This window comes from Cnephaeus nilssonii, assembly GCF_951640355.1.
Source record: "Cnephaeus nilssonii genome assembly, chromosome: 21".
Lineage (NCBI taxonomy): Eukaryota > Metazoa > Chordata > Mammalia > Chiroptera > Vespertilionidae > Cnephaeus > Cnephaeus nilssonii.
Genome location: NC_137092.1, coordinates 5,695,440 through 5,720,177, shown reverse-complemented (window position 1 = coordinate 5,720,177; position 24,738 = coordinate 5,695,440). Strand labels below are relative to the sequence as shown.

Here is a 24,738-nt window from a genome sequence, read left to right as displayed (position 1 = left end):
TAACACCTGGAACCATGTCTTTTCCCTGTCTTTGCCTCATTGCAGGGGATCAGAAAACACCATCTTCTTTACTACCCATGTGAATGGCTCCTGCAGTAAGTATATTTTAGTCCCAGAACCGTGTCTTATCCATTTATGGTAGAATATTTGGGTCATAAGAGGTAGAAATATCAAAGTTCCTTCCATTCTCCTATAATTTTAATAGCTAAAATAGCTGTTAATTGTTTTTTAAAATCTTAAAAGTACAACCTAATTACTATACTGTGCCTAGATCAGATAAAACTGCAGGCTGTACACAGAGACGCTATTCTTAATTTCAGCAGTGTATTTACATAAAGTAAACATTAAGCTACAAACAGTAACTGATCGAAATGCCTGGTGATTTCTGCAAAAGAACATGGATTGTGTTTATCAGTGGAAGCCAGTGGCTTTCCAATCAGTGGCACAGTTTCAAAGCAGAAAGCATAATTTTTATTTATGCATTCGACAAATTCATTCATTTATTCATTTGAGCACCTGCAGTAGTATGCTAACCACTATCTAAGGATGAAGAGAACGAGAGACCCAAGGCTACTCTCATGGAGTTAAATTCAAGTAGGGATGATAGATGATCAACAAGAAAACCAAAACTCAAACAACTTAAAATAGAATAAGATAATTTTAAATTATGTCACGAAGAAAGTAAACAGGATGCTGTGGCTGTGATGTTTTTATGCAGCATTGTATTGGAATTAACTCACTATCTGTCCAAGTTATAACCTCACATGTATAAAAATAAAACCCACATGTGAATTCCCTGTGTCTAATGCCACATCAATTTATATCATTTGATTAACATGCATAGGATTAGAAATCCTGTAGCTGTAAAATACAGAACAATTCTAAAACAGCTCTCTGAACTAGAGGCTCACTAGGAAGTGACATTCTAATTACTACTTCATCTTGTTTAAGAAGCTGACCTTGGGGCACTGGAATTATGGAGGACTTCAGACTTGGGAAAAAGCTTCAAAACCATTGGTGTGAAAATCTACTCATTTGGTCTTGGGGGACGTTTCCTTTTTGCCTCTGTGATGGCTGACAAGGTGGGTATTTGCCTCTTCTCTTTGGGTTCTAATGTTTCTGTAAAGATGCCTCCTATAGATCCCTTTTACTTGTTGTACTGACAGAGTTGCTTGCCTTTTTGCAATCTATCTACACTAATAAAAGAGAAAGATGCAAATTGACCATACCTTCGCGACACCCACCAGTCAATCAGGAGTGAGTATGCGAATTAACCCAACAAAGATGGCGGGTTAATTTGCATACACAGGCCGAGCGGCCAGGGGTGTTCTGCACTGTCCCAGTCTTTTTGGGCCTCTGGGCAGCGTGCGAAGGCGGAAAGGCGGCTCCGACCTGAGTGAAGGTGATGCTGGCAGCCAGGGGAAGGAAGGCCCATTCTTGCACAAATTTTCGTGCATCGGGCCTCTAGTATATATAAAAGGCTAAGTGACCGACCGTACTGACTGGCCGGTACATATGACACACACTGGCAATTTAAAAATAAACGTTGACGCACGCATGTGCAATACATGTAAAGCTCTCGTGCCAATCACACACGTGTGTTTCAATCTGTCATTGTCAATCGTGAATTTGGTTGTTTTTGTTGACATTCTGAAGCTGAAAGAAAGCGGTGGCATTGACAGAATATGTCTGAAGACTAACTATTGGCACAACTGTCCCCTTCTGACACTGGCCTCCCATTTAAATTAATTCGAAGACAGTTTCCCGTGATGCCAGCATTTGTGATGACTATTAATAAATCACAAGGACAAACTCTAGACAGAGTAGGAATATTCCTACCTGAACCCATTTTTGGACATGGTCAGTTATATATTGCTTTCTCTTGAATTTGAAGAGCATGTGACATTAAAGTTGTATTGTAAATACTTCATCACAAGGGAAGTTAGTCAAGCACTCTGAAAGTGTTTTACTTTTAATGTGGTATACAGGGAGATATTAGAATAAGTTTAATCAATTTATCAGTCATTGTTTTTATCAATGTTTTTATATCATGTTTTTAATATCATGTCTTTGTTGTTATATCATGTTGTTTATTTATTAATCAATTTATATATTATTTTCATATACATTTTACTAATTTTCTTTTATCTCTGACACTTCTATTATAGAGAAAGGGCAGATAGCGATATTAAAATATTCTAATTAATTTCCTTTCAATGTGCACAAATCTGTGTACTGGGCCACTGGTATTTAATATCACTCTAAGATTTGCAGGCGATTCTCTTAGAGAGACTGATTGACTCTTCTGGGCTATTCTGGCACTTCAACCTGTCACCCCACACGAATTCTGGTATCTCTTTTGGGATATGTAGATGCAGTGTTTGGGCTTTACTTGGACATAGATATATGAAAAGAGCAATCCATTTGTTTCAGTAATAATAATAGAAATAGGTAACATTCATTGAGTATGTAACAGTGAACAAAACAGATAAATGTCCTGTTCACAGAGTTTATAGTTAAGTAGGGGAGATAGATACTAAGCTAATAAATATGATGTAATATCAGGTCAGGATTAAAGCTACAACGAAATCTAAAGCAGCATAAGGAAATAGAAGGTGACAGGAATTGGAGCAGGGCTGTTTTAGGTGGGGTGGTTTGGACGTGCTCTCTGAGACCTGACTGTGGTGAGAGCATAGCTATGTGGACATCTAGGCTCACGGAACAATACGTGCACAGACTCAGGCTGGAGCATGCCTGACATATCGAAGAAAAGTGACAAGGGCGGTCCAAAGGCGGGGGGAGCCAGCGGCCAGATCATGCAGGGCCTTTGTAGGTAGTGATTAAGACCTTGGCTTTTATTCTTGTCTTGGGAAGCTGGGAAAGGGTTGTGAGCGGGGTGTGGTGTAATCTGACTTCTTTGACAGAATAAGTATGGGCAGAGTAGCCTGCCGGGGCAGGAACAGCAGAGCCAGAGCAGCTGGAAGGCTGTTAGAGCAGTGTGAGGGGGGAGAGGGGGCAACTGATGAAATGGTGGGTGTGTTTTTCAATGTATTGCCAATAGGATTTGCTGATGGATTAATGTGGATTGTGAGAGAATGAGAGAAACTGAAGATAACTTCAGAGTCTTTGGCTTGAGCAACTGGCTGAATGGTGGTACCATTTACTAAAATGGCAAAGACTGTAGGAGAAACAAGTTTGGGGGAGGAAGATCAAGAATTCAGTTTTAGATGTGAGATGCCTATTAGATATCTAAGTGGAAATGTCATGTTAGTATTTGGGTATCTCCCCAAATTATATGTTGTTTAGAGCCATGTGATTAGATGATATCTTCTGGAGGACTGAGTAGATAGAGCAGAGTGGGAGGACTGAGCACGCCCTGAAGCACCCACCACTGAAAGGTTGGAAGGAGATGGAGAGCCCAGCAAAGAAGACTGGGAGGGAGGGACCAGTGAGGCAGGGCGAATAGGACAATGCGAGATTGTGAAAGCCACGTGAAAAAGGTGTTTCAGGAAGGAAGAAGTGGTCAGCTGTGCTAAACTTAGCTGAGATGTTGAATTAGATGAGTGCTGAGAATTAGCCACTAGAGCTGGCAAAGTGGGAGGTTGTTGGTGAGCTTGACTAAAGCCAATCCATCGCAGTGCTGAGGTTAAAAAACTGATTAGAGTGGGTTTAGAGAGAATCAGAGATGGCTAAGCAGACAATAACTACAGTAACTCCCTCGAGCAATTTTATAATCATTCCCCCCAATGACCTTTAAGCAAATACCATACTGTTACTTCGATTTCTATTTGAGCAAACTGAGTAACTTGCCTGGGGTCACCCTGAGGTGGAATCCTGGTGGAAATCAGACTGATTCCAGACATTGCCTCCTACACTGTATTACATTATACAAAACTAAAATTCCACGGTGTGCTTTTGAACTTTAACTTCTACCTATAACAATGAGAGTAAGATTCAAAGTGAACATCTAAGTGTATAAGTTTTAGAAAAATACATAACACTGAACTTTAAAGAGTATTTAACATAAGGAAGCCCTGGAAGTCAGTCTCATGCCCTAGCTAGTTGTGTCTATTAGCTAAACTATTTATCAGGAAGTAGGTGTTAATTACATCCTTAACAGACTCCTTTTAAAGTCAGGCTAAAGCCCTGATCAGATTCCTTTTATTAATTTCTGACACTCCTTGACCTCTTCCCAGCCAGTGCACATTCCCCTCATATGGCTGTTCTGAGAGACTTCCATAAAGAGATGTCACATATTGACTTCCTTGTGATCGCCCAAGCATGGCTTTCATCTCCATTTTCTAGACCCTTCGTTATCTACTTCTTTGGATTATGCCAAGACTGTGTCAAAGAGACCAAATCTTTATGCAGCAATCCTCACTTAATAATTATCTGAACACACATATGTTGAATGGCTATAAAGCCAAATCAGGGATGGTCCCATCACATCCTTGGCTCCGATGAAGAAACTAGAAATGTCAGAGTTTGGGAGGATAATACCTTACAGGCTACACTAGAATGAAGAAGCCAGGATAGTTTTGCTTATAATAGAATGGATTGTCCCATTGCCTGGAATTTTGCTAGAGGTTGGAAATTGCTAGGTAGTGTGACCTTTCATTTATATCAATTATACCCAGTGAAGAAATGGATAATGATACTTATAATCTACACTAATAAAAGAGAAACATGCCACATATAATACCTTAATAAAAAAAAAGAAAAAAAAAAGAACTGATGCAAAATCAGGACCATATGGCCACAGGCAATCTTGCCTCCCCATCTTCTCCCTGTAGGCCCTGCATGGAGGGACAGCCACAGGCTGATAGACAGGACCCAAGCAGGTCTAAGCCTTAAGTTTATAACAAATAAGAGAGGGGTGTGACTAAATTAGCCTTGGTACACTCATACGATGATGACTGGGGGGAAAAAAAAAGAGAAAGAGAAACATGCAAATTGACCGTCCCTATGCTACACCCACAAGCCACGCCCACCAGCCAATCAGGAGCGAGTATGCAAATTAACCCAACCAAGATGGCAGCGGCCATGGAGCTGGAGCAAGCAGGAGGCTTGGGTTGCCCGGTGATGGAGGAAGCCAAGCTTCCTGCCCGCCCTAGCCAGCCCTGGCCTCCGCCCAAGGCTACAAAGTTTTAATTATAGAAGATAAATAAATCCCAGATACTTGCTTCCAGCCAGCCCTGGCCTCTGCTCAAGGAGGTGCTGGAAAAAAAAAATTAAAAAGGAGGGGCTGGGAGCTTGGGTCGCCGGGGGGTGATCAGGCCAGGATGGGACGGCAGTTGTGGGTGATCAGGCTGGTGGGGGGCGGGGCCATTGGGGGTAAGCAGACCAGCAGGGGGGCCTGTTGGGGGTAAGCAGGCCGTCAATGGGGGTCTGTTGGAGGTGATCAGGACAGTCGGGGGGGGCAGTTTGGAGTGAGGTCAGCAGGGGGGCAGTTGGGGGCGAGCAGGCCAGCAGGGGGGGCAGCTGGGAGTGAGCAGGCTGGCACGGGGAGCAGTTGGGGGTGATCAGGCTAGCGGGGGGGGGGGATATTTGGGGGTGAGCAGGCCGGCAGGCAGAGTAGTTAGGGGCAATCAGGCAGGCAGGTGAGCAGCTAGAGCCAGCAGTCCCAGATTGTGAGAGGGATGTCCAACTGCCAGTTTAGGCCCGATCCCTGTAAACCAGCAGGACATCCTTTGAGGGGTCCCAGATTGGAGAGGATGCAGGCCGGGCTGAGGAACACCTGCCCCCTGTGCATGAATTTCATGCACCGGGCCACTAGTTATTAATATCGTACCTAGGATGCCCCTGCACATGGTACCTTGGGAGAAAATTAAAAAGATCTATGTTGGCATTTGTTCTAGGATACAACAAGAAGGATTCATGTGTCAACTGATCAAGGGGACACGTGGAGCATGGCCCAGCTGCCCTCTGTGGGGCAGGAGCAGTTCTACTCTATTCTAGCAGCCAATGATGACATGGTGTTCATGCACGTAGACGAGCCTGGAGGTAAGAGCGTTTCAGTGGCCCACCCTTGAATTCATAGAAATCGAAGCTGCAAGCCCTACTTTTAGTAGCTTTTTTTCTTACCCCTAGGAATTTATTAGTGCCCTGCTGAGTATTTTGTCTTAGTAATAGGAATTTATTAGTGCCCTACTGAGTATTTTGTCTTAGTTATAGGAATTTATTAGTGCCCTACTGAGTATTTTGTCTTAGTAAGTGTAACCTCTGTTAAAAGGGCCACTTGTTTTGACATTATCTTGTTTGTGTGCATATCCAAGGGTCTACAACAATGCTACTCAAAGAATGCTCAGAGGATGGGTACTAATTTGCAAACTCTGTTACCATAAGTAGAGGAAGTGAGAGCATGCATTTAGAAGCTCTTACAGCTATTTGACAAAGTAATTTTATATGTGTTTAAGCTAATGATAAAAGAGTTTATGGTGATATTTCATTGTTCTAGTGATAAATTTTTATGCTATTTTACAAAAGCATTGGTTTGTGACATAGTGGAAATTTAAAAATTGATCTTTCATCACAGGCAGTTTGAGAAGCATTGCTCCAGAGGGGAAAGATTCACAGAAGTGTAAGCTATGAATCTAAATACAGTGCCTCTGCCACCAAAACATATCTAGGAAGAGCTTTTCTGTAGCATCTGATTAACTCATTCAACAAACTCAGCATCTGCCATATTCCAAGCACTAAGTAACAGGGATACTAGAATTAAAGATGGGCACGAGTATCAAAGATCTTGAGTATCAAAATAAAATAAAATAAAATAAAAAAGATCTTGAGTATCAAACCTTGATTGAGTCTCTGGTCTGTGTCTACATCATGAAGAGAAATGGTTGGCTAATGTGCAATGATTCAGTCATGTGTATGGTTAGACTTTCGTTGCCTCTCTGTTCCCTCCCAAGACATAGTGTTTTTGTTTGTTTGCCTATTTCAGATACTGGGTTTGGCACAATCTTTACCTCTGACGATCGAGGCATTGTCTATTCCAAGTCCTTGGACCGACATCTCTACACCACCACAGGTGGCGAGACGGACTTCACCAACGTGACTTCCCTCCGTGGGGTCTACATAACAAGTGTGCTCTCTGAAGGTGAGTCTTGCTTAGCACAGCTGTCCTTCAGCTGAACACAGTGAGAGTTGAGGCCTTTGGGGAGACTGATGGCCCTGTCCCCCAGTACGATCGCTCACCTTAGCCAGCAGCCTACCTGTGTGAATTCTGGCTGTACTGTAAGTAAGTTATGGTAAATAGAACTAAGAAAGAGAGGGCACAGCAGTAGCCAGCCAAGCTTCTTGCATTCTGCTCAGTGCTTTGCAGTGCTCACCTTTATTAAAGCTTACTTACGCAAACACACACATTACTCTAGCCTAGAGCACAGAGATTGACCACCCCAGGGAGTCTCTGAAGGTTTTGTTTATTTACATATTTATTCTTTTATAGGAGGTGGGCTGTTTGTTTTTGTAAAGACTTTGCAATGGTCCACAAGGCCAAGGGATGTTGGTCCCGTTTCCTCCCTGACCTCCTCTTTCCCTCTACCCTAGTCACTCCAGCTCTGAGTTCTCTGCCAGTCTCCTTAAATCCACCAGGTTCACACGCTTATGGTTTGGAGATGTGCACGGACTGTTCTCTGTTTTCCAGATGTCTGCAGGGCTGACACCTTCTTCCTTCCCATCTCTGCTCACATTTACTTCTGAATGAGACCTGCCATTGACTATCCTATTTGAAATTTCAGTCTGCCCTCCCCCACTCACACACACACTGTCAGTCCCCCTCTAGGTTTTTCCATTTTCTAACATACTATGTAATTTACCTGTTTGCCACGTCTACTATTTGTCTCAGCCTACTAAAATGTAGTTTCACAAAGATGTGGTGTTTTGTTGTGTGTGATTTTTTGTTTTGTTTTGTTTTTTTGTTTTTTCAGTTTTGTTTGACATAGTGGGCACACAAAAATATTTATTGAGCCCTGGCTGGTGTGGCTCAGTTGGTTGGAGTGTCCTCCCATGCACCAAAAGGTTACAGATTCCATTCCCAGTCAGGGCACATACCTAGATTGTGGGTTCAATCCCTGTTGGGGGCACATACCCTGGGTTGTAAGTTTGACCCCCTGGTCGGGGCACATACGGGAGGCCACCAATCAATGTTTCCCTCTCACATCGATGCTTCTCTGTCTTCCTCCCTCTCCTTTCTCCTCTCTCTAAAAAAGTCAATAAAAATATATCCTCAGATGAGGATTAAAATATATACATATAGTAAATAAATGAATTTGCCTTGATTTGCTTGTTTATTTGATTTTACTTGGAATACTCAAAGCATATTATCTCTGAATTTAAACCTGAAACAGTTTATATCATTGAAAATAGAGAATGGGGAAGAGACTTGGAGAGAAAAAAAAAGAAAAGATGTATGAGGGATAGGATAGGGGTATTGGAGAAGCAAAAATTAAGAACTATTAATTCACACTTACGCACATAACATTCAAATCTTGAGATTCCCTAAAACAAGCCCAGTACATTGGACTTGTCTGTAAAGTTAAGACCAGGATGCCTTCCCATTGTAGAGTTTACTTCCAAGGCAAGCAAACAAGGAAGGAGAATGGACACCTGCCTGTTTGTGTTGGTAAGGAGATAAAAGAAATCCTTTTTCAGGTGTCAGTCTAGATGATTTCTGGTATCTGCTGGGTCCTGTTCAGGTGAGAAGCCGTCTTCAGATACCATGTGTAGAGTGCTGCTCAGTTACTCACCAACACTGAGTCGTTTTTTGTTGTGTTTTTTTAAATATATTTTATTGATTTTTTACAGAGAGGAAGGGAGAAGGATAGAGAGTTAGAAACATCAATGAGAGAGAAACATTGATCAGCTGCCTCCTGCACACCCCCTACTGGGGATGTGCCCGCAACCAAGGTACATGCCCTTGACTGGAATCGAATCGGGACCCTTCAGTCTGCAGACCGACGCTCTATTCACTGAGCCAAACCAGTTAGGGCAACACTGAGTTGTTTTGCTGGGTGTTATAAGCTTATGGAACTCCAGGGTTATAATGGAGCTATATGATCTTAGTTAGGAGTGAGTTCTGCAATAAGAAACAGAACTTATTAGGGTTCTTCCGGTTATAGGGCTTAATATCATTCTCTTCCCATTCAGATAATTCCATCCAGACTATGATCACTTTTGACCAAGGAGGAAGATGGAAGCACCTGAGGAAGCCTGAGAACAGTGAATGTGATGCTACAGCAAAAAATAAGAATGAGGTTTGTTTACTCCAATTGTCATATGTATTTGGAGCAGAGCAGCCACTCTGTTCTGCTCTTACTGTACAGGCCTTGGAATAGTGATGTTTAGTACTTGGTTAAGGTTACAGGTAAAGGTGGAAAGCTTGAAAAGGAGAGTAATGTAGTTAACTTAGAACGTAGGAACTAGGAACTGCGCAGAAAGGCCAAGATACCATGGTTTGTCTTTTAACGAAAAACAAAACCGGGCTAACAATTTGTGTTTTGCAAAACTGCTGAATGGAAACAGAATGGACATATGGGTTGGGGATTAGTTAGGAGTCAGCACGGCAGCTATGAGACATTAGGAATTCTGCAAAAGCCATAGGCCAGCCATTCATGAGCGGGGCAAAGCCATGCTGGCCAGAAACAAGAGAAGAGAACTTGGCCTTGTCTTCCCCTCTGCCTTGGGTGCCACATAGCTAGCTGGTGGGTGCTTGTGGAGACCCCTAGGAGAGACCAAGAACTAGAAACACAAAGGCGTTGCTTGGGACATCCCAGATTCCGAGTGACAGGTCTTGACAGGCAAGAGAAAGAGAAAAGAGAAACAAGCTTTGTGCCTGGCTCTTTCAGAATTTGGGAGGTGCTTAGGGGAGCACTAAGAGAGTTTTCTTTAACAAATGACAGTTTGGGTAGTTCTAAGCTCTCCTCAACACCTGTGGCTAACGTGCACTCTACTCTTCTAGGCTGGGTTTTCTGTTTTGTTCTCAGAGCCTCAGTGTGAGATTAAGTGTGCCTCCCCACCCACAATGCTCTCTCTCCCTTCCACTCAGCAGTACTGTGGAGTCTTTCCCTTCTGCTCCCTTTCCCCATCCCCCTGCTGCCCCAGGAGGGCGGGCCTCCCGTGGCCTCTGCTTGCCTGGCTCTCCTCCCGCTCCCAAGCCCCTCCCTCCTCAGCACTTCCTGGCTCCCCTTTGCCTGTGAATAAAGGCTTCCACCTGGTGACTGAAGGGCCTCTCCTCCCCTGGCAGACTGTCTTCTGCCTTTTCAGTGTCACTTCCCATTTCATCACTGACACAGCCCTTGTTTTCATCCTCTGCTGCTCCGTCAACCCCCACTTCCCTTTTCATCACTGCCCCTGCCCCTGCGGCCTTGCCCTCATTGTTCCTGGGAAAGCTGGCCTGTCTCCCCCACCCAGATTCATTAGAACTTGCGGAAATCCTAACCACCCTCACTGCCCATCTTCAGTTAGAATCAACCATTCCTCTTGGTTTATTAATAGTTTGCCTGAACCTTTTTTTTTTTGTAGTAAAATATAAATGACATAAAATTAACATTTTAACCAATTTGAACCTCTTTAAAGCAATAACTTTATACCTCAATTAGTTTTAGAGAAGTATTTCTTTTTTAAAAATATATATTTTTACTGATTTCAGAGAGGAAGGGAGAGGGAGAGAGAGAAACATCAATATGAGAGAGAATCATTGATTGGCTGCCTCCTGCACGCCCCCTACTGAGGATCGAGCCCACAACCCAGGCATGTGCCCTTGACTGGAATCGAACCTGGGACCCTTCAGTCCACAGGCCAATGCTCTATCCACTGAGCCAAACCAGCTAGGGCGAGAAATATTTCTTAAAGACAAGGCTGGATCCTGGCGAGGTGGCTCAGTTGGTTGGAGCATCATCCTGCACACCAAAAGGTTGTGGGTTCGATTTCTGGTCCAGTCAGGTCACATACCTAGGTTGTGGGTTATATCCCCGGTTGGGATATGTATGGGAGGCAACTGATTGATGTTTCTCTCTTTCTCCTCTCTTTCTCCCTCTCTGCCCCTCCTCCTCCTCCTCTAAACATATCCTTGGATGAGGATTAAAACACACACACACACACACACACATACAAACAGAACTGGGTCTTATTTCTAATCACCACCACATCTTGTACAGTACCTGAAATATGTCAGGCATTTATCAGGTTTATTTGTGTGGAATGGAGAGTTATTGTTTCAGTTTTGCAAGATGAAAAAGTTCCAGAGGCTGAAACCGGTTTGGCTCAGTGGATAGAGCGTCGGCCTGTGGACTCAAGGGTCCCAGGTTCGATTCCGGTCAAGGGCACATGCCTGGGTTGCGGGTACATCCCCAGTGGGGGGTGTGCAAGAGGCAGCTGATCGATGTTTCTCTCTCATCGATGTTTCCAACTCTCTATCCCTCTCTCTTCCTCTCTGTAAAAAATCAATAAAATATATTTTTTAAAAAAAAAAGTTCCAGAGAAGGATGGTGGTGCACAATAGTGTGAATGTACTTAACACTATTGAACTGCACACTTAAAGATGGTTAAAATGGTAATTGTTATGGTACGTGTATTTTACCATAATTTTTAAAAAAGAGTATCCCACTGAGGTCTGGGTTAGAAGTTATTAGAAGGCTAATAGATGAGTAAAAAAAATCTGCCTTTGGTTTTAATCTAAGCTTTGGTTTCTTTTCACAGTGCAGCCTTCATATTCATGCTTCCTACAGCATCTCCCAAAAACTAAACGTTCCAATGGCCCCCCTCTCAGAGCCAAATGCCGTGGGCATAGTCATCGCACATGGTAAGGAGCCTCCCCTCCCCTCCTCGGGAAGAAGTAGCTGAGCACACTGACACTCAGACTTCATTCCCCTATAAGAAACCACCGAACATGGCTTTTACCTTCTTCTGTAGGATTTCTTGCATGATAATGGTACTTAGGGTTATTTCATAGACTCCCATCAGAGAGAGTAACATGACTTTTCCCCTTTCCCACACTTCAGTGGCCTTTTTTCTATCACAAGAGGCACAATGGGAAGAAATCAGAATAAATTTACTCAAAATTAGCCTCTTGGCAGTAAGTCCTGTCTGTTTTGTTGCCGCTCTGTGCTGAGGAGACGATGGATTGTGTTGCAGGTAGCGTGGGAGATGCCATCTCAGTCATGATCCCGGACGTGTACATCTCAGATGATGGGGGTTACTCTTGGGCGAAGATGCTGGAAGGACCACACTATTACACCATCCTGGATTCTGGAGGCATCATCGTGGCCATTGAGCACAGCAACCGTCCTATCAATGTGATTAAGTATGCATGAGCTCAGCTCCACCCACACTTTCTGCATAAAGGGCAACTGTGGGAAGTGTTCCAGTTCACTGGGGGGAAGTTGCAGGCCCTCATTTAAATCTGTGCCATCTGCAGAACTGTAGGGAAGGTTCTTAAAGGGATTGCATTTAGAGCAACTCAGATTAAATGGCTTGCTTTTTCCTCTGACTTCCTCAAGTTAACACTTTTTTGTCACTTTAAAAATATTCTTCTTTCCACAAGATTATTATGGAAGTGTCTGAGCATTCTGGATGGGGAATGACTCCTTAAGTAAAAGCTCATAATCATTTATGTTTGTTGATTTGGAAGCCCATACTTACATGGGTCATTACTTTCTCTTTCCTTGGAAAGAAATTTTGTAAAGGCATTTTCTTCCATACGCTCTGAATGAATCCCTTTTCTTACCTTGTTAACTAAGCCATCACCTAAACATGAGGGTTCTTCTCTGATTTGGACCTAACAGCAAAGTGGTTTCCTGATAGTCCCATAAATGTTGACCCTCTGTTGTGATCTTTCTCTGATTGGGGTTTCAGGTTCTCCACAGACGAAGGTCAGTGCTGGCAAACCTATACGTTCACCAGGGAGCCCATCTACTTTACCGGCCTGGCTTCGGAACCTGGAGCAAGGTCCATGAATATCAGCATCTGGGGCTTCACTGAATCCTTCCTGACACGCCAGTGGGTCTCCTACACCATTGATTTTAAAGATATCCTTGAAAGGAACTGTGAGTGTCTTCTTTGACGTTTTCTACCAAAAACTTGTAAGCCCATTTTTCTAAATAGCCGATTCAGTTTAATTTCTTTTCACTGGAAGAAGAAAATGCATAAAGTTTAACGTCATGAAAAGATTTGTTAAGCACCTGCTCTTTAACAGGCTCTGTGCTGGTCTTCATATCCCGAAGGATAAAAACCTGATCCATAGGTTTTTAGACCTTAGCCTTTGAGTCCTTTTTCCAAGAGTGGATGATATAACAGGTTAACTGTCATCCACAGTCTTCATTTGACATCCAGTTGACTAGAGTTAAAAGTCTAGAGACAGAATGTTTTCCCTTCTGTTTGAAGCAAACGAACCCATAGTGAAATTGAACCCATGCTTTTGGCTCATTGGCATCTTGTCCTAAAGGAAAGCATCTGGTTGCTGACCTCTGACAGCGCCTGCTGACGGAGGGCATCAGTGACAAGACATCTAGCCAGCGGCCTGTCAGTTTGGAAGGAACCCTAGAGATCCTCATCCAGCTTCCCACTTCGAAACAAATAAGGGTTTTCCTAATACTCAAATGAGTGGTGAGATGCAAATAATCCTCCTTTGGTATGAGGAAATGCCCATTGCTAGTAGGCTTCAACTAATGTAATGTTGGTTCACAGTTCCAAAATGAAGCAGTGGGTTCAGTGAGACATCCCCGCTCTTCCTCTCCTTGTTCGTCCTGTCGCCCGGCAGCTGCCTCATTAGGTGAGCTCTGGGCCAGGCAGTTTCCCGAACAACCTGTCTTTCCTTTAGGTGAAGAGAGGGACTATACGATATGGCTGGCTCACTCCACAGACCCTGGAGATTATGGAGATGGCTGCATTTTAGGCTATAAAGAACAGTTCCTGCGGCTACGCAAGTCATCCGTCTGTCAGAATGGCCGGGACTATGCAGTGACCAAGCAGCCGTCCGTCTGTCTCTGCTCCCTGGAGGACTTCCTCTGGTACGGGCATCCCTCAGCCCCTTTCCCGTGCTGGAGGAGGTGGAACACAGTTGTCTTATAGGACTGAACAATATTTCAATCCTTTTATTTCCCTCCTTCCCCAAGAGCAGAGAACTGCTGCTTCTTATTAAGGAAATTGAGGCACAGAGAAAAGGAACCAAAGTCATGAATAATTGGACAGATGATATTATCATATCGGACAGTTAATTATTGGGCAGAGCCAGCAGCAACCCCCAGAAATCCTGACTTGGCAATGGCAGTAAGGAGGGAGGTATATAAGGAGGAAGAGATTAGAAAATAGAGAAGGCGATGAGATAAAAACACCAGGAAAGTGGCACAGGAGCTACGAGGACATTGGACTTTAGCAGAGAGCCCGACGGCCTGAGTTCAGCAGGTGGCACTTAGTTGTGGGTCATCCGCAGGACTGAAGGCAGAAAGAGTGCTCTGTCCTGAGACACCAGGTGACAGCAGTGTGCTTAGGTCCCTGTGTCCCATCAAGGTTTAGAAGCCATCAAGGTGAACTCCCAGACTCAGGACCATCCAGGCTTAAGGATCAGTGATGTGGTTGGCATGGGGTTAGTTGATGATACAAGGGCGAGGGAGTCGTTAGGTAGTCTAAGCAAGATAATTTAGGGCAAATAAGAGGGACTGATTCACATCACAGATAGTAATCTTATGGAACTTGTCATAGTCTCTCAAACCACAGGTGACAGAATACGGGACCAAGCAAACCCAAGTCTGGCCCTGTGGGGGTCCTCCTGTGTGGCTCATATCTGTCTGCGGAATGGCCCGAGGGCCTCCTCTCCCTGTTGCCACAGGGGAAGTGCCACTCAGATCACTTGTTTTGTTACAGTAGGGCTAGAGATACTGTGAAACTCGAAGGGCTGTCCCCAACCCTGACTGCACCTGGGCCGGCTCTTCATTACTGAGCTGGTTTCTGACATGCTGTGCTTCTCCAGAGCTCCACGCCATTGGACACGCTGCTCCACAGCCTGCAGTCTCCCACGTCCCTGCCTGACCCCATGCCTGGTGGATTCCTTTAGTGCTTAGTTCAGATAGCTCCTCTTTAAATCTTCCAGTTTTCCCTCATCTAGGCTCCCACAGAACCCCTGTCACAGCTCTTACTGTGTTTTAATCATTGTGTACAGGTTTGCCTCCACCACTAAAGTCTAGGCTCCTGGAGGGCATATTATTTTGATCATCATGTAGCTGTAATGACAGCAGCTGCATTTGAGCACTGACTGTACCGGCACCTTAATCTCAGCAGCCTGTGCGAGGGCATTGTCCTTTCCCTTTCACAGAGGGAAGAAGTAACAAAGTACAGAGAGATTATGACTAACTTGCCCACAGCCGCTCATCCAGGCAGTGGCAGAGCTGGGACATGAACCTGCAGTGGAGACCCGGAGCCCACGCTGTGCCACACGTGCTTGGGAAATGTGCCCGTGTGAGTGGGAAGGGTACTCTCCCTGAAATCTTGAATACCTAAAAGTTTCCCCAGAAGTTTCCCCTGCTCTTGGACGAGTGGTGTCCTCTACATCTTTTGTTCTCCCTGCCCTCTCCCCGAAATATTTGTCAGAAAAATCTTGAAGTACAAGCAGCAGTTTTATATTCCCCAAATATTCACTAAATACTTGCTGTGCAAGGACAGTGCAAAGTGGAAACAGAAGGTTTGTTGCGGACTCTCTGGGCAAGATACACATAATCATGTTGTGAAACAGAAGGTGGCAAATGCCCCAGGGATTTAGGGCGAGAAGACACTATTCCAGCTAGCGCTGAAGGAGTGGGTCAGAGGCTTTGCTGAGGAGGTGGCATTTGAGCTGAGCCCTGACAAGCGGTAGGATTTGACCCTGTGCATCTGGGAAGAAGCAGGTCATTAAAGCCAGTGGACGGGTGAGTGGTCAGGAAGGGTGTGCTGGAAGATAGGTCGTGAGGGGAAGCCCCAGTAGTGATGATAAAAATACTAGGGTCCATGGACAAACCTAAGGAAATGATAGGCGAGGCTGGTGTGAAGGAGAAAACAGAGAAAGGGGTGTATTTGGAACATTTTCTTATTTGAGGTTCTTCTGGCAGATGATTTAATTGGTGAATGTCCAGCAGGTATTTGGAACTGGCGGATTAGAGCTCCAGAGAGGTAAAACCTGGAAGCTTTTGTTGCAACAAATAGTTAAGCTCACAAAGGGAGAGCAGACACAAAATAAGAGAGTAAGTTATAGAACCCTGTAAGACACCTGCATTTACAGGTTAGGAAGAGAGAAGCCACCAGATGAGTGGGACTGATGGTCCCTCCCACACTGTCAGTGAAGCTAGGCCCCAGGGCAGTGGGAAAGATGGGCCAAAGATGCTCATGCAGGGGTCAGCTCGGAGAGGAGGCAGTGTTATTTATTTGGGGAAAACAGAAAGGAGAGCAGATGGGGGGTGCTATGGAGAGTTGGCATAGAATGGAGAGCAGGACAGGGCATTCACGTTGGCGGTAAGGACCATCTAAGAAGCTAAGAGGGTCGGAAGTGGAGAAGGCAGAAAAGGTTTGCAAATATCGCATAGTATACCTCCAAATAACATAATAAGGAGTTATTTTGAGGTAAATAAAAGAATTGCTAAGTTTAGATCTGTGGCTGTTGCCACTATTTCTCTGTCTTAGTTGCATGAGTCCCCACCCCATGCAGATGGCAGGCATTGCCTTCCCAGAGCCTGAGCGATCTGTGCAGGCTCCCAGCCTCAGTGCTCTCAGCTGCTAGTCCTAAGTCCACCAGGCCCGATCCATAGCTGTTTTCCCCAGTTAAGCCCTCTCCATGTCTGTTTTCCTAAATGGACCTTCTTTATAGATGCCACAGGCCTTCCTGAGCTACTTTCTGGCAACCCAAAACTGGAATATTAACCATCCACTGCCCCACAAAAACCTTCATTGCTAGTCAGTTACTGTCTTTCAGCAAATTTAAAAGATACTTTATTTGTGGACTCTTGCAGTGATTTTGGCTACTTCCGTCCAGAAAATGACTCCAAGTGTGTGGAACAGCCAGAGCTGAAGGGCCACGACCTAGAGCTTTGTCTGTATGGCAGAGAGGAGCAACTGACCACAAACGGGTGAGATGGCATTCTCCTTTGTGACAAATGAGTACCCCTGTTCAGAGCAAAAAGCTGCTTTTCTCCTCACAGAGATATGTGCAGGGCTTTAGGGTGCTCTAGGAAACACTGTCTAATAGAACTTCCTGTGATGATGGAAATGTTCTGTAATCTCCTGTGTCCGGTAGAGTAGCCACCAGCCCTGTGTGGCTATTGGCACTAGTGTGACTGGGGAATTGAATTAATTTAAATTTAAGTTTAAATAGCCATCATATTAGACAGAGCCTCATTGCCTCCCTCCCCCTCCCATTTCCGAACTGGGTGTTAACGTGCTCTCCTGGATCACAGTTCTTTGGCACAGTCTCTTAAGGCAGAAAGGCAGGCATGTCCCTGCAGCCAGGCCTGAAAATACACAAAATATCCCCAAAACATCCCTGTGGATCTCCCCCCAGGCCTGAAAGATGGTGTAAGATGAGCTTTTCAGATCTTGTTTTCAGGAAATAGGCAAGAATTCAGTAATGCATCCTTGTATTCTGTTAACAAATTTTCTCTGCCTTTCAGATACAGGAAAATTCCAGGAGACAAATGCCAGGGCGGAGTGAATCCAATTCGAGAAGTGAAAGACTTGAAAAAGAAATGCACAAGCAACTTTTTGAGTCCAGAAAAGCAGGTATGTCCAAGTAGACGTGGATTAGGTACAAGTGGGGTTTCATGATCTGTCAGGCTTCCCAATAAGCTCATGTACTGAAAACTTTTTTGTTGGGGAAAAAATAGTATTTCATAAAGTGGTTCCAAGTCTTAGAAGCATAGAGTTGAGGACATTCTGAGGCTCGGGGTCATTTGGGAAAAAGACTCAAGAAGTTTGGCTGTAAAGTGCTGGACGTGTGTCAAAGAGAAGAGCACTGGACCATAGGTAGGGTGGATCTCTGAGCCAAGTCATGCCAGGTGTGTTCACAATGAAAAACTGAACAATGGTAATAATGGGCTGGTTTTGATATAGAAGCAAATTACAGGGCTGACTACAGATCTGTAGTACTGAACTATCTGCTGGAATTCGGGGGGATGGGTAAAGAAGAAACCCCAATGAAGAAGCACTACACCAGCAGTGTGACTTGGGGCAGGACCCTCCTCTCTAACTTCTGAGGGATGAGGGCCTGGCAAGGGTCAGGCTGAAGAAGGCAGTGGAAGAAGACTGCGTGGGTGTGTGTACTTGTCAGGGAGCAGGGTCCTCCTCTGCACCCCACCCTGCACTCCTGGTGGCTGTCCTCAGGGTGTTTGTGTGTGTGATTGCACAGGACTCCCACCCACAGGGACACAACTTGTCCCAGAATCCAGCTCAGCCTCCTCTTAGATACAATGAAAACACACACTCCCTATTTCCCCACCCAGAAGCAAGCAGGTCACACTCAAACAATGATATGAGAAGGCTTGTTTGTAAAAAACATACCAAAAATTAAATTAAAAAGATAAATCTTGGTGTCATGTGATATAGTATTTGCACAACTTCTTTCCAGCTGATGGCCCTGTTCTAGACTTGTTTAGCCCACTGTTATCGTCATCTCCCTTTCTGGCTCCACCCTTAAAAGCTCTAAGACTTATAAACAGTGACAGTAGGAAACAGTCACATTACCACTTGATCTAGGAAGTTGCCAAGGCTTCCAGAGTGACTCTGACATTGACACCACTGAGATTGCACCATTCTGACAGCTCCAGGTAGCTGAAGTTCTGGTGACCCTCTGCCAGGCGTGGTTGTCCCGGGTCATCCTCCTGAGGTGGTTCACGTGGGGCTGCAAGAGTAGCATCACGAAGTGCCTAAAGACTGCAGGTCACTCAGAGAAATGAGGGGCATCAGCAGCATCTTTGAATTCAGTCCTAGAATATGCATGCCTGAAATTTTTTTGTTTGTGTTTTCATTTATCAAGAATACCAAGTCAAATTCTGTTCCAATTATCCTGGCCACTGTGGGATTGATGCTCGTCACAGTTGTAGCAGGAGTGCTCATTGTGAAGAAATACGTCTGCGGGGGAAGGTAAGGAACATGGAAGCCAATCAAAGGTACTGCAGTCAAACCAGAAAGTCAGCCAAGGGCACATGGTTGAGTCTGCCCTTAGCAAAAGAAGTGACATTCCTGAAACGTCAGGCCCAAGCCTTCTCAGATCTTATATTTTCCGTGAGCCAACTGTGTGCGTGACTTACTCTCTGAGTGTATAAAACTCGGAAAAGCTGGTGCTGTAATAAACACACCCTCCTCAGCACATTGGGATTCATGGAGGGTTCTATTCGCAGGTTCCTGGTGCATCGGTACTCGGTGCTGCGGCAGCATGCAGAGGCTAATGGTGTGGATGGTGTGGATGCTTTGGACACAGCCTCCCACACCAATAAAAGCGGTTATCATGATGACTCAGATGAGGTGAGACTATTTCTTCTTGAGGGTGATCCAGAAGTTCAAAAAAAAGAGTGATTCTTTTCCTGTGCATGATCAAGATGTGATTGAGGCAAATGAGGGTATAAGCTAGAAGCAGAAACTTAATGACTAAGACTCGGTCAGCCAGAAACAAGGTAATTGCTTTCAAAATAGGAATGTTTTAGTCTGTTAAATAATACAATCTATGTCTTTTCAGGACCTCCTGGAATAGCTCCTCAGAGGAAATACAGTACCTCTTACACTCCCGTGGCTCCGACTTGGGGAAATAAATTTCCCATTGCGAGGGATCCAGCTGTCTCTGCTGCTTCCGTCAAAGCCAGAAGGACCTCTACTAAAGACATGCAGGGGCGGGAGGGGCAAAACCCTGAACACTTACAATGGCTCTGAGAAGAGGAGGAGACCTTTTTAAATCTTTAACCTCTTATTTCAAGTTCTGTCTTTTTGCAAAGTATGGGTTCTTTTGGGTTTGTTTTTGTTTTTTAAGGGAAATGAAATGGAATTTGAAGGGAACACTTCACTAACTGTACTCCTGCATGTTTTGCATGGCACCTGCCCCCGGGCACCTGCCAACTCCAGCATCAACCCTCACGGTAGTTGGTGCGGTCCCTGGGCTCTGCCGGTGACACAGAGCAGCTGCAGAGACGAACACGGAGGCTCTGGTGACTGGCATGACCTGGGCAGCCTTTCTGCCTCTGGGGACAGCCCTTCTCCGAGAACGTTGCACACCAGATCCTCACCTTTTTTATTTTTTCCAGGGACCATAGATCAGTGATTTTCCTTTTTCCTGCTTAATTAGGCAATACCCTTGTTAATTGCCCTTTGGTGACTAACTTAACCATGTGCTTCCAAGACACTGTATCAGGAGAACTTAAAGGGCAATGTTTTTAACTAGGGGCAGGAAGAAGGGAGCAGCAGAGAACTGACTAGATAGAGCACTATGAAAGGAGAAATTCTTCCTTCCTCCGAGATCTTTCAAGCCATGCTGTGTGCCAGCAGACGTGCTCAAGGACAGGGCGCAGGGCTTGCCCGGTGTGTCTGCCCAGGCGGTGCAGCCCCTGAGGATGGAACATGGACTTCCACGTGCCCTGCTACCTGCTGTGTTGGCTCAGTGGTGAATCATTCAATTGGCTGCTTATGTGCTTCCTCTTAGGTGGCTTGTTGTACGTGGAGCCAGGACTAGACATGTTTTCAGATTTATAGGCTTTATTTTTAAAATCAGAATTTTATTACCAGCTCTCTTCCTTACGCCTTTTCCCCAGCTTTGCCAAGTAATTTATTGGCATGAACCTTTTGGCTGAACCAACTGAAAACGCTTCCAGTGTAAGATATTTTGTGTGATGCATTAAGTTCATATTTTAAATTTAAGCGAGTTTTCCATTTGACATATTTTCAAATTAAATCAATTATAGAATGTAGTGAGGTGGATTTTTGGGTGGCCATCTAGTCATGGAAAGCTGCAGTAATTAATTTTAATACAGCTTGAATATTTGCTATACATGAATATAGTATAGTATGCTTTTGGTCTTGGGTACCTGCTGTGCTGGTCACGGTTTCTCCCAATAAATATGATTGGGACATTCTCTGGTAACTGCCGTTTTGCTGCTAGGTCATTTTATGGCCAGAAAGTCCATAAAAAGTAAATGTGCCAAATTAACTTTTGTCAGAATGTGTGAGCAGATGGCTAAAGTTCTCTCCTCACCAGAATGGAATAACAGCAGCAGGGAAAGTGGGGGAGGGAGTGGACAGAAAATTGTAGAGACTTGGAAACTGCATAAAATAAAATGAGTCAGTGAGCTTCAGTTAGAAAATAATGTTAGGTAGAGCAGTTTTTGTGAAGATAATATTTGTTAGAGCCAGAAAGCACTCATCTTTTAGGAAAAGCTCATTCATTTTGCAGGTTTTTAAATTAAAAATAATTCCAAAGATAAACCAGTTCACAAAGGATATAGTGTCAGCCTTTGTCCCAGACATCCTCACCTCCTGCCCAAAGTGAATTTTTTAACTTTTCTTTTTAATTGATTTCAGAGAGAGGAAGGGAGATGGAAGGATAGAAACATCAATGAGAGAATAATAGATCAGCTGCCTCCTGCATGCCCCCTACTGGGGATCGAGCCCACAACCCCAGCATGTGCTCTGACCAGGAATCAAACTCTGACCACCTGGTTCATGGGGCGATGCTCAGCCACTGAGCTGGGCCTGCCCAAAGTGAATTTGATGTCCAGGAAAGATCTACTTCACCCACACCTTTCCTCCTAGCATATACTCACTGGGGTAGATGTGTTGAGATGTGGTGATTCGCTAATCAGCTTTAAGATATAGGAAAGTTAATATTCTTCTCTAAGCATATAAGAGTAGGGCTCTTTGCTTATAATGATACCTGGGATTTCTGTAGAAATTAGCAGTTTTCAGAGCAGTTTCACTTGCAGTATGTCATTTGAACCTCAACATCCTTGTGAAATAAAGAAAAGATAGGGTTGTAATTCCCATCTTTAGGAGATAGAGCTGAGGTACAAAAATTGAGTGAATTGTCCGGGGCCCCTGTATATCACGAGCAGTGTGGGCTGGAACATGAACTCTGGAACTGTGTGCAGGTGCTGCCTCCCTGAGCAGGCTCCTTCCTTCCTTGCAGACTGGCTGTTCTGTGGGGTAGGAATCAGTGTCATTTCTTTCAGAACAGTGTTTAGTGCCCTTTTGCCACCTTGATAAAAATTTTATTCTGTTTTTCCTGGCTAAAAACAATGGTAGTTTTGATAGTGTGTTTAGAAACTGCTTCTCACCTCATTAAGGGTCACTGTTCAAGAGTGCAGGAATGAACTCTCCACTGTGAGTCACTTTCTCCATTCTCCTCATTTCCCATCCCTGGCTGGCTAGCTGGCTCAGTTGGTTTGAGGACTGCTAACAAGCCTAGTGTATTCCCTTTATCAGCTAGTTAGTGTTCTACATCAGCCTGCTCACTCACAAGTATATGTCCTCAGCCAATGATCAAAACAGCCTAAATCCATGATTGCATCTAAGAAAAAAAGATCTCTAATTTGTCCTACTGATGTTGAGTTAGGAGCAGTATCTTTGAAAGTCAAGTATAGCATATCATTGTAGAAAGTCCTGGGCTTGATAGTAGCAGAAGAGATTATTTCTAGTGGCTTCAGCAATAAAATTTAGCATCATAAGAGAGATTGGACATATCAAACCATCCAAAGTGGGTCTGGGCTCTTAAATCCAGGTGGAGAACTTGCCATCTTTCCTGCTCTGTGGACAGGTATCTTAGACCTGAGCGGGCTTCTGGTTTCCAGTGAGACCAGAGACCAGGGGTGCATACACCGAGGCTGCCATTTGGATGGAAACACACTTAGAAGAATAAAGTGTTTAGAGGGTGTGGCTGTTCTAGGTTGGGCTCAGGAGATTCAATAGGTTAGTTATCACACAGAACCTGCCAGATCTGCCTCTGGGCCTCTACATGCCCAAGCTGGCTTTTCACCCCTGACAGTTAAGTAATTCACTGGCCACCTCCAGCTCCTGCTGGTTCTCTCAAGGCCCTTGTCACGATACCAGGGATACAAAGAGGAGTGTTGGCTTGTCCAGACCCACCCCCGGTGGCAGGGCTGGCCTGGCTTTAGTCAGTTCTTTATTTTCCAGGCGAATCATCCAGGTAGAGATTCTCTCCCCTTTTAGGAGAGCTCTGAAGAGCCCTGCCCCTTGTGCATTGGCTCAGAACTCATCCTGCTAATTGTCAGTACAGCCCCCTCATCCCACTTGAAGCCTGGAGACTGGGAACTGCTCAAATAGGAAGAGATTCAGCTTTTCATCTTTGCTACTACCTTCTCTCAAGCAGGAAAATAAGCATGGACTCAGTGTCCTTTGAACAAAACCAAAGTTTCAGATTTGCCACATGATGGAGTGATGGGAAGGGCCAGACTTTCAGCCCTGGCACTCAGCAGGTGCCAGGCTTTCTGTCCCATCTGCCACCGTTTGCCCAGCTCAGGCGGCTCTGGGAGCACCGTCCTGCCCAGCAGAGCCCAGGCCTCGCCCTCATGGAGGGTGATTGAAATCGCAGCAGCATGTTGATTTTCTGGTTCCATCACATTATAACAAGAATCGGAACATGAATTTGAAATTGTCTTCAACTTGCTGTATGCATTTTCACACCAGTGCATTCTTAAGTGTTCTTGTTTATAGAAAATAACAAACTAATCTGTACCTTTATATATATGTACATATATACATGTATAAACTGTATAGTGTACATGCTAATGATTTATTGATGCGTCCCAGATCTCTACCGCAGTTCTCTTCCGCATGCCCTCAGTTTGTGGTCAGGTGACTGAATGTTCCCTGATAGTCTGCCCACCTCCTGTGTTTGGACATCTAGGGAAGAGGGTTTAGTCATACCCTCCTCCTAATCCTCGTGCACAGAAATGCTCAGGGTCCCCATGTGCCTGTTGTTCAACCCCCTCTTGTCTCTTGCTCCCTTTCTGAGCATGTGGCCCCTCTTGTTCTGTATCTTTGCCTCTTCCCCAGACTAGGGGACAGCTGCCTTCCTCCTAAAGTGTAAAGCAGTTATTAAGATCATTACTGCATGTGCGCTCAAAAACAAACCAGTCTTCTGTTCCCTGGGAACAGAAAATTGCATGTGAGGTGGGATAATCAAGTCTCAACAACCCATGTCATTTACACAACAAAGCCAGACCCCATAATAAAATTCCACAAAATGGAAACAAAACTCAAATTTCTTTAGCATTGTGTAAATAAATCTGGATGTGTTTAACTTTGTACTGGTAATTTTCTGTATATTTGCAATATTTGGGTTAGAAATAAAACAGACTGGGACTTTGTTACCTGACCTACTGAAATGACTAAACTACAATTTGTTACTATGATAGCTTTTCCAGTTTCCAGGTTCAGCAATCAAACCAAACCAGCACATAAGCCAATTAAAGTGCCAGGACTGTGCATTTATAGCATGAAAGGTATTAAGATAACTTACGGGGGAAACTACTTACTTTTTCCCTTCTTCTTTATGCTCATAAAGATCTACTTCCCATGGGTATTTGTAGGACCAACTTTCTTGTTCTTTTCCCCCAGAAAGTCTAACTGACCCACCCCGCACACCTTCTCAGGTTTCAATTGCTATATTCTTCCTCTGCACACAGCAACATACAATTACTCTCCTGAATTATATGTTCCTTATAGCAGGATTGACAAATGACAACACTGAAGTTTAACTTTGGTATCTTTCCATTTGCCCCTCTT

At 44.4% G+C, this 24,738-nt stretch overlaps 1 protein-coding gene and 1 long non-coding RNA gene across 3 annotated transcripts in view; one reads left to right on the top strand and one right to left on the bottom strand.

Annotated features, from left to right (window-relative positions):
- Positions 1–24,258, top strand: part of SORT1 (sortilin 1) — a 60,523-nt gene extending 36,265 nt beyond the window's left edge. The window contains exons 7-20 of one of the 2 annotated variants that reach the window (XM_079762160.1): positions 46–95; positions 955–1,082; positions 5,859–6,003; positions 6,944–7,099; positions 9,148–9,254; positions 11,698–11,800; positions 12,133–12,301; positions 12,853–13,043; positions 13,817–14,006; positions 16,971–17,087; positions 17,628–17,736; positions 18,989–19,095; positions 19,353–19,476; positions 19,688–24,258. In XM_079762160.1, coding sequence (XP_079618286.1) covers positions 46–95; positions 955–1,082; positions 5,859–6,003; positions 6,944–7,099; positions 9,148–9,254; positions 11,698–11,800; positions 12,133–12,301; positions 12,853–13,043; positions 13,817–14,006; positions 16,971–17,087; positions 17,628–17,736; positions 18,989–19,095; positions 19,353–19,476; positions 19,688–19,702 — 1,711 coding nt within the window. In that variant the 3' untranslated portion in view covers positions 19,703–24,258. Of the gene's footprint in view, positions 1–45; positions 96–951; positions 1,083–5,858; positions 6,004–6,943; positions 7,100–9,147; positions 9,255–11,697; positions 11,801–12,132; positions 12,302–12,852; positions 13,044–13,816; positions 14,007–16,970; positions 17,088–17,627; positions 17,737–18,988; positions 19,096–19,352; positions 19,477–19,687 lie in introns of both variants that reach the window. The other variant, XM_079762159.1, reaches the window with a different exon arrangement.
- LOC307093866 overlaps positions 1–24,738 on the bottom strand; it is a 71,349-nt gene that overhangs the window by 29,989 nt on the left and 16,622 nt on the right. The window lies entirely within an intron of this gene.